Here is a 17899-nt window from a genome sequence, read left to right on the forward strand (position 1 = left end):
GACAGGTTAGTCAGGTGGTAACAAGTTAGACAGGTTTGTCTGGTGGTAACAAGTTAGACAGGTTTGTCTGGTGGTAACAGGTTAGTCAGGTGATAACAAGTTAGACAGGTTAGTCAGGTGATAACAAGTTAGACAGGTTAGTCTGGTGGTAACAAGTAAGACAGGTTAGTCAGGTGGTAACAAGTTAGACAGGTTTGTCTGGTGGTAACAGGTTAGTCAGGTGGTAACAAGTAAGACAGGTTAGTCAGGTGGTAACAGGTTAGTCAGGTGGTAACCGGTTAGACAGGTTAGTCAGGTGGTAACAGGTTAGACAGGTTAGTCAGGTGGTAAAAAGTGAGACAGATTAGTCAGGTGATAACAACTTAGACAGGTTAGTCTGGTGGTAACAGGTAAGACAGGTTAGTCAGGTGGGAACAGGTTAGACAGGTTAGTCTCAGGTGGTAACAGGTAAGACAGGTTAGTCTCAGGTGGTAACAAGTTAGTCAGGTTAGTCTGGTGGTAACAAGTTAGTCAGGTGGTAACAGGTAAGTCAGGTTAGTCAGGTGGTAACAGGTTCAACAGGTTAGTCAGGTGGTAACAGGTTAGTCAGGTGGTAACAGGTAAGACAGGTTAGTCAGGTGGTAACAAGGTAGACAGGTTAGTCTGGTGGTAACAGGTAAGACAGGTTAGTCAGGTGGTAACAGGTAAGACAAGTTCGCCTGGTGGTAACAAGTTAGTCAGGTTAGTCTGGTGGTAACAGGTTAGTCAGGTGGTAACAGGTAAGACAGGTTAGTCAGGTGGTAACAAGTTAGACAGGTTAGTCTGGTGGTAACAGCTAAGACAGGTTAGTCAGGTGGTAACAAGTAAGACAGGTTAGTCAGGTGGTAACAAGTTAGTCAGGTGGTAACAAGTTAGTCAGGTTAGTCTGGTGGTAACAAGTTAGTCAGGTTAGTCTGGTGGTAACAGGTTAGTCAGGTGGTAACAGGTAAGACAGGTTAGTCAGGTGGTAACAAGTTAGTCAGGTGGTAAGAAGTTAGAAAGGTGGTAAGAAGTTAGACAGGTGGTGACAGGTACGACAGGTTAGTCAGGTGCTAACCAGTTAGTCTGGTGGTAACAAGTTAGTCAGGTGGTAACAAGTTAGACAGGTGGTAACAGGTTAGTCTGGTGGTGACAGGTACGACAAGTTAGTCAGGTGCTAACAAGTTAGTCTAGTGGTAACAAGTAAGACAGGTTACTCAGGTGATGATGATGTTGAAGATGTTACTCACCGCCCTGCAGGGTCTGAGCTCTGGACTCTTTTCCAACACTGGTGTGAAATCCAGAACCAAGAAGAGGAGCCTTAACTGGACCTGCAGACAGAAACACCAGACTCTATTTTGTGTTTCTATTGTTCATGTTCTACACCAGACTCTATTCATAAATGTGATGGTTTACTGTTTCTATTGTTCATGTTCTATACCAGACTATTCATAAATGTGATGGTTTACTGTTTCTATTGTTCATGTTCTATACCAGACTATTCATAAATGTGATGGTTTAGTGTTTACATTGTTCATGTTCTACACCAGACTCTATTCATGAATGTGATGGTTTACTGTTTCTATTGTGCATGTTCTACACCAGACTCTATTCATAAATATGGTTTAGTGTTTCTATTGTTCATGTTCTACACCACTCTATTCATGAATGTGATGGTTTACTGTTTCTATTGTTTATGTGTCTATCTATCTTCCTCACCGTCAGCGGACACAAACTGTCCCACAGCAGATGAAACTCCTCCACTTCCCTCCACAAACTGGACCTCTGAGACGATGATGTTGTCCTCCAGAACCGAACCACATCCGGTACACACGGCGCTGCCCCGGGCCTGATCCACATCTATGTCGGACCCCCCACAGGTCTTACACACCCGGGAGCTCATGGTGAAGGTGAACACAGCCTGGAGGTCAGAGAGGAGACTTTAAGGTTCTTAAACCGTTCAAGATGAACTAGTTAACATGTATTTATAAACTAATTCACCAATTATGTTCGTTTTATTTACACATGTATATTAAAGGAAAAGTCACACAGAGGAAAGTTATTAGAAATAAAAACAAGTGCAGGTTAATTATGTTAATCTTAACCAGAGAGAGGACCAGTTATCTTGACCAGAGGGACGGTTATCTTAACCAGGGGACCGGTTATCTTAACCAGAGGACCAATTATCTTAACCATAGGGCCGGTTATCTTAATCAGAGGACCGGTTATCTTAACCAGAGGTCCGGTTATCTTAACCATAGGGCCGGTTATCTTAATCAGAGGACCGGTTATCTTAACCAGAGGTCCGGTTATCTTAACCATAGGGCCGGTTATCTTAATCAGAGGTCCGGTTATCTTAACTAGAGATCTGTTAATCTTAACGTTAAAACAACAGAGTCCAGTAGAAACAGTTAAAACAATAGAGTCTGGTAGAAACAGTTAACTAACTAACTGTTTCTACTGGACTCAAACTGGACTCTATTGTTTTTAAACAATATAAACAGTAAAAACAATAGAGTCCAGTAGAAACAGTTCGTTAAAACAATAGTCCAGTAGGAACAGTTTCGCGGTTAAAAACACGACGCAGCCGTTATTTTCGCGGTAGAATCCATTTTGTTTAGTAGTTCCAGCGTCAGACTGAACTACATAAATGTATTTAACGGTTCATTTAAACATTTAACGTTAGTGATTTAAATACTTTAGATTATTGATCATACAAACCGATCAGGGTTTCGGGTGGTTTGTTTTCTTCCTGTGGCGCGGTGCAATGACGTCACAGAGTCGCGATCTCACGTGGGGGAGTTTGTACATCGATGGCGGGAAAATTAAACTTATCATTTAAAATTAAATCTATGTGTTCCGTTTTATATAAAAAATTACAGACTATATTCACATTGTTATTGAAGTACATAATAAGATGGACTGGATGTTATTGTTTAAATATAACCGGACTCCCCCGCAGACCAGATTAAACGCGTCCAACCAGCGCTGCCTGAATGCGTCTTCGGGCACTCGTCTTCGGCTCCCCATCACGTCATCAGGTAGCGCCGGTTGGTTTGCGGAAGTAGAACGAGAGCTGCGGAAGTTTCTCGTAGAAAAACGTTTAGTGACTTTTCCACGGTCTCTTGTGTGAGTGAAGCAGCGGGAGGACGTGAAGACATGAGGACATGAACTGGGACCAGCTGGAGCTCAACCCGAGGATCATAGCAGCCGTGAGGAGAGGTGACACCAGACTCCATTCACAAACATCACACTTTAACATCTGTGAATATAATAGAAGTTCTGTTCATTAGATCTTCCTTCAGATGGTCTTAGACCCTAAAACATTGTCTGTGAGGCGGGTTATGGTAACCTTGTGTTCTCTCCCCCCCCCCAGCTGGACTGAGGTCCCTCCCTGACGTGTTGAGTGTCTCCGGTCCAGACCTCCAGAGACTCACCAGTCTGTCCGGCTCAGACGTCCAGCAGCTGCTCACCGCCGCTGCCACCGCCTGCAGACGCCATCCTCCAATCACAGGTCAGGGATCAGTGAGGGGCCTTCTGATTGGACGTCACAGGGGTGATGTCACAACGATGCGTACTCACTCACCCGCCGTGTGTCTTTGTGTTTGCAGCCCTCGAGCTCCGTCGCAGGTCCGAGTCCGGCCTCAGACTCGGTGTGGGATGTCCTGTCCTGGACCAGCTGCTGAGGGGGGGGCTACCTGTGGGGGGTATCACGGAGCTGTCTGGAGAGAGTGGAGCAGGAAAGACCCAGCTAGCTCTACAGATCTGTCTGTCTGTGCAGTACCCAACACAGTACGGAGGGCTGGACTCAGGTCAGTGAAGGCACCATCAGGACAGTACAGAGAGCTGGACTCAGGTCAGTGAATGCACCATCAGGACAGTACAGAGAGCTGGGCTCAGGTCAGTGAATGCACCATCAGGACAGTACAGAGAGCTGGGCTCAGGTCAGTGAATGCACCATCAGGACAGTACAGAGAGCTGGACTCAGGTCAGTGAACGCACCATCAGGACAGTACAGAGGGCTGGACTCAGGTCAGTGAATGCACCATCAGGACAGTACAGAGAGCTGGGCTCAGGTCAGTGAATGCACCATCAGGACAGTACAGAGAGCTGGACTCAGGTCAGTGAACGCACCATCAGGACACTACAGAGGGCTGGACTGAGGTCAGTGAATGCACCATCAGGACAGTACAGAGAGCTGGACTCAGGTCAGTGAACACACCATCAGGACAGTACAGAGGGCTGGACTCAGGTCAGTGAACGCACCATCAGAGTAAGCAGAATGAGCTGAATAGAAAACCGAAAGTTGATGGAGAACCGATGTAGACGCTGAAGCTGTTGTTTTAACGTGGTGCATTCACTGACCTGTGTAGACGTGTGTTAATGTGGTGCGTGTGTAGATGTTAACGTGGTGCGTTCACTGACCTGTGTAGATGGTAACGTGGTGCGTTCACTGACCTGTGTAGATGGTAACGTGGTGCGTTCAATGACCTGTGTAAACGTGTTAACTTGGTGCGTTCACTGACCTGTGTAGATGGTAACGTGGTGCGTTCACTGACCTGTGTAGATGGTAACGTGGTGCGTTCACTGACATGTGTTAACGTGGTGCGTTCACTGACCTGTGTAGATGGTAACGTGGTGCATTCACTGACCTGTGTAGATGGTAACGTGGTGCGTTCACCGACATGTGTTAACGTGGTGCGTTCACTGACCTGTGTAGATGGTAAGGTGGTGCGTTCACTGACCTGTGTAGATGGTAAGGTGGTGCGTTCACCGACCTGTGTAGATGGTAAGGTGGTGCGTTCACTGACCTGTGTAGATGGTAACGTGGTGCGTTCACTGTCCTGTGTAGATGGTAACGTGGTGCGTTCACTGACCTGTGTAGATGGTAACGTGGTGCGTTCACCGTCTCTACAGGAGCGGTGTACATCTGCACTGAGGACTCGTTTCCTATCAGACGTCTGCAGCAGCTGATCAGGAATCAGTCGTTCCTGCGCTCCGACGTCCCTCCGCCACTGATCAGCAGCCTCCAGTTCAGTGACCACGTCTACGTAGAACACGCTGCTGACCTGGTGAGGCTCACCTCTCACCTCTGATCACTGACTGACTGTTCAGGTACTCACGGGTGGTTTCTTTGACTCCAGGACTCCCTGCAGGTGTGTCTCTCTCGCCGAGTCCCCCTGCTGCTTGCTCGGGGTCTGGTCCGACTCCTTGTGGTGGACTCATTGGCGGCTCTGTTCAGGTCTGAGTTCCAGGCTGCTGATTGGCTGGAGAGGACGAAACAGCTCATCACTTTCTCCTCCACACTGCGTCACCTGAGCCTGGAGTTCACCACACCTGTCCTTTGTATCAACCAGGTAACACACACCTGTCCAGTGGGGCCGTCTCAAAAAGGGGTTTTCACTTGGAATGTCACTATTTAAGTATTTCACTATTTAAATCAGTGAGGGTCTGTTATCGGTGAGGGTCTGTTGAGGGTCTGTTATCGGTGAGGGTCTGTTGAGGGTCTGTTATCGGTGAGGGTCTGTTGAGGGTCTGTTATCGGTGAGGGTCTGTTGAGGGTCTGTTATCGGTGAGGGTCTGTTATCAGTGAGGGTCTGTTATCGGTGAGGGTCTGTTGAGGGTCTGTTATCAGTGAGGGTCTGTTATCGGTGAGGGTCTGTTGAGGGTCTGTTATCAGTGAGGGTCTGTTATCGGTGAGGGTCTGTTGATGGTCTGTTATCAGTGAGGGTCTGTTATCGGTGAGGGTCTGTTGAGGGTCTGTTATCAGTGAGGGTCTGTTATCGGTGAGGGTCTGTTATCGGTGTGGGTCTGTTGAGGGTCTGTTATCGGTGAGGGTCTGTTGATGGTCTGTTATCAGTGAGGGTCTGTTATCGGTGAGGGTCTGTTGAGGGTCTGTTATCAGTGAGGGTCTGTTATCGGTGAGGGTCTGTTGAGGGTCTGTTATCACTGAGGGTCTGTTATCGGTGAGGGTCTGTTGAGGGTCTGTTGAGGGTCTGTTATCGGTGAGGGTCTGTTGAGGGTCTGTTATCAGTGAGGGTCTGTTATCGGTGAGGGTCTGTTGAGGGTCTGTTATCGGTGAGGGTCTGTTGAGGGTCTGTTATCAGTGAGGGTCTGTTGAGGGTCTGTTATCAGTGAGGGTCTGTTATCGGTGAGGGTCTGTTGAGGGTCTGTTATCGGTGAGGGTCTGTTGAGGGTCTGTTATCGGTGAGGGCTGACTGGTTCTTTAATGAGGTCCTGACACATGGAGAAGAGGTTTGTTGTATTTGTTGTATTTGTTGTATTTGTACACGTCATCTCTGAGGGTTACTTGTAGTTGTTACGAACCGTTTCACATGTCGAGCGTTTCTTTCTTTCAGGTGACGGATGTTTTCAGCTCAGACGACAGTTTGAGGTAAAAACTTTTTGATGTTTTCTTCCTGAAAAATGATTGAAAAGACAAAAGTGTATAAAGTGAGATTGTTCTTCTAAAGTTAAGTCTGTGAAAGATTCATAAACATTTAGCAGTTAATGTTGTACAAGATGATTTATTCATGGACATTTAGTTAATGTTATAAAAGAGATGATTTACAGACACTTCTGTACAGAGCGTCTGATTGGTCGAGAGGTGTCATGTGATAGTTTATCACTAATTCTTTATTTTAAATCATTTTAAATTACTGTTCATGATTATAACTTGTAACTCTTCTGTTGAATAATTTCAATATGAACATATTTAACAACATTATTTCTCTCTTTCTCTCAGCCAATCGTCCTCCAGCGTGTCACCAGCTCTCGGGTTGGTTTGGGCCAATCAGGTGATGGTTCGGCTAATGATGCGCCGTCTCCAGGCAACGGTTACCCACGGCGACCAGAGCAGCACCCTCCGCAGGCTGGAGGTGGTACTCGCTCCTCATTTAGCACAAGGTGGGCGGGACTTAGCTGTTTGGAGGGAGGGGGTCAGAGGGGTGATGAGCTCATAACATCATCCATCTATCTATCTATCTATCTATATATATATATATATATATATATATATATATAGATATATTGATATATATATATAGATATATATTATATTATATATTATAGTTTATATATCATATATTTGTAGAATAGAATATATCTATATATATATATATATATATATATATATATATATATATATATATATATATATATATATAGATATATTCTATTCTACAAATATAATATGAGATATATAATATAATAAATATAATTATATTAATATAAGATATATAAACTATAATATTATGTACATATATATAATTATGTCCAATTACTCTTGAGCCTGTGAACATGTGTAGCTGTGTCAAAGTGATTCCTTAAACAGTTATTGTGATTGTTTTGTTTTAGACATTGAATTAAAGCTGAAAGTCTTCAACCACATATTGACTAGTTTGTGTAAATAAGCAAAATTAGAAGGATGGTGTCACAGTCCAAATACTTATGGCCCTGACCATAGATATAGAGTTAAATAGACTCTATATAGATATAGAGTTAAATAGACTATATATAGAGTACATATAGACTATATATAGATATAGAGTAGATATAGAGTTAAATAGACTATATATAGATATAGAGTACATATAGATATAGAGTTAAATAGACTATATATAGATATAGAGTACATATAGATATAGAGTTAAATAGACTATATATAGATATAGAGTACATATAGATATAGAGTTAAATAGACTATATATAGATATAGAGTACATATAGATATAGAGTTAAATAGACTATATATAGATATAGAGTACATATAGATATAGAGTTAAATAGACTCTATATAGATATAGAGTTAAATAGACTATATATAGAGTACATATAGACTATATATAGATATAGAGTTAAATAGACTATATATAGATATAGAGTACATATAGATATAGAGTTATATAGAGTACATATATATATAGAGTACATATAGATATAGAGTTATATAGAGTACATATATATATAGAGTACATATAGATATAGAGTTAAATAGACTATATATATATATAGAGTAGATATAGAGTTATATAGAGTACATATATATATAGAGTACATATAGATATAGAGTTAAATAGACTATATATAGATATAGAGTACATATAGATATAGAGTACATGTAGATATAGAGTTAAATAGACTATATATAGATATAGAGTTATATAGAGTACATATATATATAGAGTACATATAGATATAGAGTTAAATAGACTATATATAGATATAGAGTAGATATAGAGTTATATAGAGTACATATAGATATAGAGTTAAATAGACTATATATAGATATAGAGTACATATAGATATAGAGTACATGTAGATATAGTGTTATACCCCACATTTCTGTGTTGTAGAATGTCATTGCCTTTTCATGCTCGTATTTGTCCCTCCTCTCTTGCCGTAGTTAGGGCCGTTGTTTTTGTATTCTAATGAAAGGACACGCTGCACTAACGGTTCACCTCTTCTGTTTGGTAACCTTGAGAGACCTTAGTCTGTGAATATTCCGTTATGAAGCAAGAGCAGAATATATAGAGTTAAATAGACTGTATATAGAGTACATATAGACTATATATAGATATAGAGTTAAATAGACTATATATAGATAGAGTTAAATAGACTATATATAGATAGAGTTAAATAGACTACATATAGATATAGAGTTAAATAGACTATATATAGATATAGAGTTAAATAGACTGTATATAGAGTACATATAGACTATATATAGAGTTAAATAGACTATATATAGATAGAGTTAAATAGACTACATATAGATATAGAGTTAAATAGACTACATATAGATATAGAGTTAAATAGACTATATATAGATATAGAGTTAAATAGACTGTATATAGAGTACATATAGACTATATATAGATATAGAGTTAAATAGACTATATATAGATAGAGTTAAATAGACTACATATAGATATAGAGTTAAATAGACTATATATAGATATAGAGTTAAATAGACTGTATATAGAGTACATATAGACTATATATAGATATAGAGTTAAATAGACTATATATAGATAGAGTTAAATAGACTACATATAGATAGAGTTAAATAGACTACATATAGATATAGAGTTAAATAGACTGTATATAGAGTACATATAGACTATATATAGATATAGAGTTAAATAGACTACATATAGATAGAGTTAAATAGACTATATATAGATATAGAGTTAAATAGACTGTATATAGAGTACATATAGACTGTATATAGATATAGAGTTAAATAGACTATATATAGATAGAGTTAAATAGACTACATATAGATAGAGTTAAATAGACTATATATAGATATAGAGTTAAATAGACTGTATATAGAGTACATATAGACTATATATAGATATAGAGTTAAATAGACTACATATAGATATAGAGTTAAATAGACTATATATAGATATAGAGTTAAATAGACTGTATATAGAGTACATATAGACTGTATATAGATATAGAGTTAAATAGACTATATATAGTGTGACGACCCCTCCCTTCCACCAGGGGTCTGTGTCTGTTTCTTCTCAGGTTGTCTTGCAGGATGTTGATCGGCAGCTAACGAGCCCCACCTGAGCCTGCTGGGTTGGTCCAGCTATAAAGGCTGCCCCTCTTCTTTGGCTGGGTTCCTCTCTGACTCCTGTGTGGAGGACCTGGCTGGCTGCTGCCTCGTTCTGAGTGTTTATTTAGTTACTTGTACTTTAAATAAATGTCTATTACTTTTATAACTCGTCTTGCCTCCCTCATGTTATGACTTTTTGAGCCGGGTCGTGACAATAGATATAGAGTACATATAGATATAGAGTTAAATAGTATAAATAATTTAATGATTTATTGATTTAATGATTTTATAATTTAATAATTTAATGATATCAGCTGACTGGTTGATTTATGTCTTTGAGCTCCAAACACTGACAGGAAACCGGAAGTAGAAAACTGTTCTATTCTGTTGTAGTATTTTCTATTGTCCTCCTCCTGAGTGTCTCGTGCAGCAGCACCGCCTCCTGCTGACATTTACAGGTACAACACCATGACGTCAGGCAGCTGTCAGTGAGCATGCGCAGGAACTTCTTTCACAGAAGTGACCGGAGGTCTGGAAAATCGCTTTCGAAATAAAAGTGTGAAACTACCCGCGAGCATAGCGCGTTGTTGGAGACAAACAAACGGGTTTTGTCTTTGATTTTAAACACTTAAAATCACCATTCAGGACTTCCGGGACTCCGTAGTTTCTGTTTCTGTTTGAAACCTGCGTGGAGACACGACCTTTATTTTGGCGAAATGAGGCCGGAAGTGAAGTTGACTGATCGGCTCAAGAGCTTGATGGTGATGCGCAGCTCGAGAGCAGAAAGACGAAGATCACAGAACATCAACTGAAGGTTTGTTTTATATTGTTTACTGTCTGACGTCAGCTGTGTATCAATAGATAGATCTATACAGGTGATCAGGGCCCCGTTCCTCGTAGTGGTTCACTAAGTCGATCAAATGTCCTGTTAGCAGCCGACATTAACGAGATGATTGATGTCAGGCTATCTCGGTTCCTGCGAGGCTGATCCTCTGAAACAGTCTCGTTAATTTGAACCAGACGATCAGGATCAGGATGATTGCGCGTGCCCGTCCTACTTCTAAAGGGGGAAGCGTGGATCACAGAAACCATGATGTTCTAACAGTACAATGTGAAATAAAGTCACAGAAAGAGCCTCTTTGTTCTCCGCTGACGAGCAGGAGATGATCATGAACGCATATGAGGAAGTCAAGACCGAAATCACAGCAAAATATAACAGCGGCACCGCTGAGAGGACCAGACAAGAAGCACGGCAACACATCAGACACGTTCAATGCGTCAGTGTTGGTAATGAATCGGCTCATTTTAATGCCTCATCAGCCCAACCAATCACATGACATGTCTTTATGTGCTGCTGGCAGTAGACTTCATGATGCATCATCCAATGAGATCTACAGCGACAATAATGATCTCAACTCTTTCAGAATAATAATAAAAACAAGCCAACGAGGATCCAATGACACTCATTAACATGAGGACATATGTGCTGTATGCCTCATGCATCATGTACTGTATGTGTGTATGTACATGTGTGTGTAGATCACATGTAGAACTAGCAGTGTGAATATGTGTGTGTGGGCGGATCAGTATGTGTGTGTGTATTATTCATCATCAGACATTCAATCAACTGAAGCAGTGAAGATCAATAGTGTGTGATTCTCTGTGTTCTCATCATGATCCACCTTCATCATGTTCTACAGTAATGATGTGCTGCTGTACTAATAACACTCATATCATTATGAGTGCTTTAACCTCATGTATGCAACCAGCCATCAAGAGGACATGAGAGCAAGTACACACTAAGCACACACACATGACTCAGAATGCTGAGTCAGCACAATATGTGCCATAACGTAATGAACACATCCATAAATTTATTAAGCGGCAAATCAACTTCACCAACAGCGAGGCATGCAGAGTGAACCTGTGAATTGGATTTATAGCAGGTCTTGAAATGATCAGGAATATTCCTTCACCTGAAAGTATCTTATAAATGAAAACACAAGTTTGTGAAATATTGATGTCATAAATAGTAAGAATCTGAAATAGAGGAGCAGATGAGAAGTGTGACTCTGATCGGGTTGCGATCCGAACAAAACGTTTCTGGACAATACCAAACTACATTACAATATGAAAGATAGGGATAAATGATACTGTAATAAAGAATAAGGAGACAGTTTGCAGAGACAAGATGTCTAACCCTCATTATTCCAATAGATTTGTTTATTTTTCTACTAACAGTCAATATGTTTACGCCAACTTAAACTCTCATCAATAATAATTCCTAGGAATTTTGTAGATGCCACTTGAGGCATCTCAACAGATTCAATTTTAATTTTAGATAAATCCTGAGAGTACAATTTTTTGCCACTGACAATAATAAAATTAGATTTTTTGATATTCAAAGATAGTTTATTTAATATGAACCATGTAGCATAGGCAGTTAAACCAGCATTAGCTTCCATAATCAGGGAAGTGACATTTGAATGAGAGAGAACGAGGGTTGTGTCATCTGCCAACATTGTCGGAAAAAGGCTTTTTGACACATTAGACAAATCATTAATATAAATAAGGAATAATAATGGTCCCAGAATGGACCCCTGTGGAACCCCACATATTAGTCTGCTTTGTTTGAATAACAACCTTCAACACAAACAAACTGTCTTCTGTTGGAGACATAATTGTTTAGCATGCAATGTCATGGAAACCATATTTATGCAGCTTTTCCAATAAAATATGATGGTTTACTGTATCGAAGGCTTTGGAAAGGTCTATAAAAATACTGCAAGTAAATTCATTACTGTCAAGTGCAGAGATAACTTTATCAACAAGGTAAAGTAAAGCCATATAAGTTGAGTGATTTTTACGGAAACCATACTGGTGTTTGTAAAGAATTGAATTGGACTCTCCATGAAACATAATCCTTTTGTGTCTAGTATTTTTGAAAAACAAGGCAATATAGATATGGGTCTATAGTTGTTAAAACAAAGCGGGTTTTCTGCTTTAAACAAAGGAATAACTTTGGCAATTTTTAAATCCTCTGGCACAACACCTGTTTCCAAAGACAAGGTGACGATGTGAACAAGTGGCTGCAATATAGACTGTTTCACCTGTTTGACAAGAAATGCAGAAATGTTGTCATGGCCAGCCGAAGATGTTTTGACATCATCAATTATATCACTTATTTCTTGAATATTTGGCGGCATAAAATTAGAGATAATAGGGACATTTGTTGGAATAAAATCCAGTGGATTCCCATGACAAGCCGGAATATTGTTAGCTAATTCATGACCAATATTACCATGATCAGGCAGATTATTGGTCCACTCTCCTCTGCTGCCCATTGCAACCTGCGCAATCTTGGGATTTTCTTTGATCGATCCATGTCGTTGACCCTCATGTTAAGCAGCTGTCCAGGTCATGTTTCTTCCATCTAAGAAATATCAGTAAACTGAGATCTGTAGTATCAACACCTGATGTGGATGGACAATAAGTTTGTCGTATCTCAAATATGCAATGTCGCCTCTCTCTCTCTCTCGAGCTGCCTTCATTGCTGGGAGAAGTTCCTTTCTTCTTTGGCGGATGGATTCAGGGAAGTCCTCGTTGATAAAGATGCCTGAGCCCTTCAGATGTTTAGCTTTATGTAGAACAGAGAGTTTATCCTGCAGCCGTAGAAATCGGACCACAATGGGTCGGGGTTTTTGTGAAGATGGAATATGCTTCCCAACCCGATGGGTCCCATCCAACTCTATCTTCAGATGATCCAGTTGTAGTTTTTCACTGAAGTTTTCTCACCTTTTCTTCACAGTCAGTCAGGTTTTCTTTACCAGACTCTTTAATGCCGTCTACCACAATATTATGGTGTCTGGACCGGCCCTCCAGATAGTCTGACTTGTCTGAGATTGAGATTAAACTTTTGCAGATTGTGTCCAAATCTGTCCTGGTTTCATAACAATTTTTGAAACCAGTTTTACATGACATTTTAAAATCATCAAAATCTTTTTGAGTCATTTCGAGGCTCACCTTAAGATCGTAGGTCTGCTTCGACAGATCATCAATCCTCCTGTTTGAAGAATCAACTATGATCTGTACACATGTCTTGAAGCTTTTTTCCTGTTGTTCGAGCAAAGTTTTGTAGAAGTCTTTTTGCTGGTCCAACAATTCAAACATGTGAGCCATGGTGACATGTTCCTCAGTGGCATTGTTTGAAGCTTTGGGTGGCATGGTCCGGTCCTTAGGCTTCAAGGCCTACCAGGCCCAAAGATCAGCAGGATGAAGCCAGAAAACCTCCACAAAATACAGATAATGTCCACAGTTTATCTGAAAAAGGTTGTTTGGAGACTTCTTGATTCAGTCTCGTACTGGGATTTTAGTACTAGTTAGGATTCCTTAGATTATTGTTGGATAGAAATGCCAACCACAAGATCACAGAAGCACAGCAGCAGCCATGTGTGACAAACAGCTCCGATCTGAAAATATTTTATTACAAATTGACATCACAGAAACATTAAAATGACTTTACATTTGTATTTTATATCTTAATAATCATTTCTTTATTTGGGTTCCCTCCGGGTTCTCCGGCGTCCTCCCACAGTCCAAAGACATGCAGCTTAGGTTATTTGGAGACTCGAAATTGCCCGTAGGTGTGAATGTGCGCGTGAATGTTTGTCTGTCTCTACATGTGCCCTGCGGTAAACTGGCGCCCTGTCCAGTGTAGTGAACCCCGCCTTCGCCCCTGAATATGATAAGCGGTTTGGATAATGGAATTTCTTTATTCATAGAGTGAGCAGGTTGTTGATGATGTCGTTAGAAAAACATTTGTGTCACAATATAATAAACTCTTTATTGTTACAGATTAAGAGAATAAAACAGTGGTGTAACAGTGAACTGTGTCCTCCACCAGAGGGCGCTGTTATCATGTCTCCCTCCGCCCCACTCTCATTGGTCGTCCTCCTGAGTCTGTGCTCCTCTGAGCCCGTTGGTCCGTTGGTGGAGGATCTGACCAATAGGAATGCAGACTTTGCCGCCCGACTGTACCGAGCCGTCTCCAGCCGGACCGACGACAACGTCTTCCTGTCTACGTTCACCCTGTCCGCCGGGCTGCTGGCGCTGGTGAGCGCCTCCAACGGGCCGACCCGGGACCAGCTGCTGCAGGGACTCGGCCTGACTGGACTGGACCCGCAGACGCTCCCAGGTAGGTCTGAGGTCTAGACGATGGTTAGTATTGTGACTCATACCTGTGAGACTACAGTCTTTGCTGTTCTTAGACCTGTTTCAGAGTCTGAGGACCACCGTCCAACAGGAGAACCTGAAGCAGGGCGTGGCCGTCCTCCCGTCTCTAGGCTTTCCAGTGTCGTCCTCCTACCAGGACCTGGTTCAGACTAAGTTTGGGGGGAACGCTCAGAGTCTGGTCTACACGGTGACGCAGGAAGCCACTGACACCATCAACCGCTGGACCCAGGAGCAGACGGGAAACCAGGTCCTGGAGCTGGTGACAGACCTGGACCCAAACACACAGCTGCTGCTGGCCACCAGCGCCTTCTTTAAAGGTACGCGTCTAACGCTGCGTTCACAACTAACACAAGTTTATTACAGATGTATGAACCCTAAATAAACATGTTTATTACAGATGTATGAACCCTAAATAAACATGTTTATTACAGATGTATGAACCCTAAATAAACATGTTTATTACAGATGTATGAACCCTAAATAAACATGTTTATTACAGATGTATGAACACGAAATAAACATGTTTATTACAGATGTATGAACCCTAAATAAACATGTTTATTACAGATGTATGAACATGAAATAAACATGTTTATTACAGATGTATGAACACGAAATAAACATGTTTATTACAGATGTATAAACACTAAATAAACATGTTTATTACAGATGTATAAACACTAAATAAACATGTTTATTACAGATGTATGAAGGCAAGGTAAGTTTATTTGTATAGCACATTTCAACAACAAGGTAATTCAAAGTGCTTCACATAAAACCATTAAAAGCATCAAAACACAAGGCAAAAGAAAAGGAGATTTCAAAAACAATTTAAAAACTGTAAGAAATAAAATGCAGTAGTAAAATGCAGAAATGCAGGAAATTGATTAATATATTAATTGAACGTGGTTCAATTAAAGGCAGCAGCAAACAGAAAGGTCTTCAATCTTGATTTAAATGAGCAAATAACTTTTAAAATACTTTGTCCTGGTGGGAGGGGCTATCTATAATGGGGCGTGGTTGTCTGTTTCTCTCTGTGTCTGTTCGTATTAATAAAGTTGTGTCTGTGTTGCAGCCCAGTTCAGTCCGTCCTTTAACGCGTCCTTCACTCAGGACGAGCGTTTCTACGTGGGCAGGTATGACGTCGTGATGGTTCCCATGATGTTCAGGTCCGATAAGTACTTCCTGGCCTACGACCCCTCGGTGAAGGTCGGCGTGTTGAAGCTGCCGATGGTGGGCGGGGCAGCCATGTTGGTTCTGCTGCCTGATGAAGGCGTGGACGTCACCGCCGTCGAAGAGGAAGTGACTGGAGAGAAGATCCAGACCTGGATCAGAAAGCTGAAGAGGACGTGAGACACCCGGTTTCCTTTCCTGCTTCCTTATTTCCTACCTTGTTCATTTATGTAATTTGTTGATTATTTAACAGAAACAATGAACACTACATAACCCAACAATTCTGATGTTTTATTTTGTAAACAGGAAATTGGAGGTGCAGCTTCCTCGCTTCCTGTTAGAGCGTTCCTACTCTCTGCGGGACGTCCTGCAGACTCTCAACATCACGCAGGTGTTTCAGGAGGACGCTGACATCAGCAACATCGGTGGATCTGAAGGAATCAAACTCACACAGGTGAGTTACTAGAGATCTGATGGGGATGTGGGGCTGTTGGACCGGTCTGTAAGGTCCCACATCAGAGATCTGATGTTGTTCAAATCTTTTATTTAATGAATTACTTTTTTTATTGTGTCTCTATTGTTGGTTTGGACTTTTATTGTGAAACACTTCCTGTCTGTTTTTTTCAGGTTTATCATAAATGTGTCCTGTCTGTCGACGAGAGCAGCGATGACATCACCGCAGGAGGCGGAGCAAGCACTTCCTCTACTCTTCCTCCTCGCCTGACCGTCAACAGGCCCTTCGTCTTCATCGTCTACCAGCAGACGAGCGGCGGCGTTCTGTTGATGGGCCGCGTGGTCGATCCCTCCAGGAAGTAAAGAAACCAAACCTGAGGCCTGAGACCCCCTGAGGGGTCTTTAGATACATCTGAGGGTCCTGAGAACGTTTCATATTTTACACTATAGTACTTTTGTGTTTTGTCTGAACCATCGATGATGATGATGAGCTTCATCATTCAGGAAGACGTTTATTGATCCTCTGACTTTACAACAACCACCATCAATGTGTCCAACACTCTGGTTTATGACCCAATGATACTGGTTAAACTGATCCTAACTTACAGACACTGGTTGAACTGGTCTGAACGCACAGACACTGGTTTGTGTTGGTCATAAACCATTAAGGTTGGACACGAGGAGACGTGTGGTTAGTAGTAATAGTATTAGAGCTACTGGTACTAATACTATTACTAGTATAAGGAGTAGTACAACATATAGACCCTTTTACAGTTTGTAAACGATGATGTGTTTAAGTAGAAATATTCAGTGTCCACATCGAAACATGTGGAGGAGAAACTTGGTGTAACTAAACCTAATCTACGCTTAACTAAACTTAATCTAATTTAACTAACCCTAACCCTTAACCCACTACAAGTCACTAAATGATCTGTTTGTTATCCACCAACCATTAAGTTACTACGAGGGACACATTTAGCTGAGTCACCAGTACCACGGTCACTGGTGATTCGGCTGAGTCACCAGTGAACACGGTCACTTGTTAAAATGAAACACCGGGTTGTGACATGAGAACATGAAACAGACATTTAGATGTTGGAAAGACTTTTAATTCAGTGTTTAAAGCTTGTAACTCTGTAAAAGGGTCTATTTGTGGTCAGTGTTGTGATGGTGGAGACACTAGAGTTACTGGTGTAACTGGGTTTGATTTAAACCATTCAAATGCACTTAAAGACAAATAACTAATGATAAACTGATGACTTTGTTTAGTTAGCATGACAACCGCTATCATAGCATTTGTACTGTTCGCATGTGTGAAAATATCCTGTACTTATTTAAATAAGTGTAAAACATTAAACATTAAAATTAACTTCTGCCTTTTGTCACACAACACATGATGTCATCAAACAGCACAGTGACATCACATGTTCCAAAAAACAATCAACACAGTTATATGGAGTCAGAGAACACTCATCC

At 41.0% G+C, this 17899-nt stretch overlaps 3 protein-coding genes across 3 annotated transcripts in view; 2 read left to right on the forward strand and 1 right to left on the reverse strand.

Annotated features, from left to right (window-relative positions):
* The window catches only part of brf1b (BRF1 general transcription factor IIIB subunit b), a 27807-nt gene extending 25048 nt beyond the window's left edge, over positions 1-2759 (reverse strand). Inside the window, exons 1-3 of the mRNA XM_079290697.1 lie at positions 2719-2759; positions 1717-1918; positions 1248-1328 (exon numbers count right to left, since the gene is read on the reverse strand). Coding sequence (XP_079146823.1) covers positions 1248-1328; positions 1717-1900 — 265 coding nt within the window. The 5' untranslated portion in view covers positions 1901-1918; positions 2719-2759. The remainder of the gene's footprint in view (positions 1-1247; positions 1329-1716; positions 1919-2718) is intronic.
* A 308-nt stretch (positions 2760-3067) lies between these two features.
* On the forward strand, positions 3068-7053 carry xrcc3 (X-ray repair complementing defective repair in Chinese hamster cells 3). Its single transcript, XM_079290578.1, has 7 exons — positions 3068-3219; positions 3374-3511; positions 3609-3809; positions 4915-5069; positions 5142-5354; positions 6357-6391; positions 6743-7053. Exons 1-7 carry the CDS (start codon positions 3165-3167, stop codon positions 6957-6959), a joined length of 1014 nt encoding a protein of 337 aa, XP_079146704.1. The 5' UTR covers positions 3068-3164; the 3' UTR covers positions 6960-7053.
* A 3202-nt stretch (positions 7054-10255) lies between these two features.
* LOC306793747 (protein Z-dependent protease inhibitor-like) lies at positions 10256-17813 on the forward strand. The gene is made up of 6 exons (XM_079291502.1): positions 10256-10379; positions 14469-14759; positions 14833-15114; positions 15873-16146; positions 16277-16424; positions 16598-17813. Exons 2-6 carry the CDS (start codon positions 14483-14485, stop codon positions 16784-16786), a joined length of 1170 nt encoding a protein of 389 aa, XP_079147628.1. The 5' UTR covers positions 10256-10379; positions 14469-14482; the 3' UTR covers positions 16787-17813.
* The last annotated feature ends 86 nt before the right edge of the window (positions 17814-17899 follow it).

Source organism: Melanostigma gelatinosum (assembly GCF_949748355.1).
Source record: "Melanostigma gelatinosum genome assembly, chromosome: 19".
Taxonomy (NCBI): domain Eukaryota; kingdom Metazoa; phylum Chordata; class Actinopteri; order Perciformes; family Zoarcidae; genus Melanostigma; species Melanostigma gelatinosum.

Bases quoted from the DNA above. Each gene is read 5' to 3' on its own strand.
- xrcc3 (XM_079290578.1), top strand. From the start codon at position 3,165: ATGAACTGGGACCAGCTGGAGCTCAACCCGAGGATCATAGCAGCCGTG. The intron at 3,512-3,608 runs GTCAGGGATCAG...TTGTGTTTGCAG, and splicing joins ACGCCATCCTCCAATCACAG to CCCTCGAGCTCCGTCGCAGG. The intron at 6,392-6,742 runs GTAAAAACTTTT...TCTTTCTCTCAG, and splicing joins AGCTCAGACGACAGTTTGAG to CCAATCGTCCTCCAGCGTGT.
- LOC306793747 (XM_079291502.1), top strand. From the start codon at position 14,483: ATGTCTCCCTCCGCCCCACTCTCATTGGTCGTCCTCCTGAGTCTGTGC. The intron at 15,115-15,872 runs GTACGCGTCTAA...TCTGTGTTGCAG, and splicing joins CACCAGCGCCTTCTTTAAAG to CCCAGTTCAGTCCGTCCTTT. The intron at 16,425-16,597 runs GTGAGTTACTAG...TGTTTTTTTCAG, and splicing joins AAGGAATCAAACTCACACAG to GTTTATCATAAATGTGTCCT.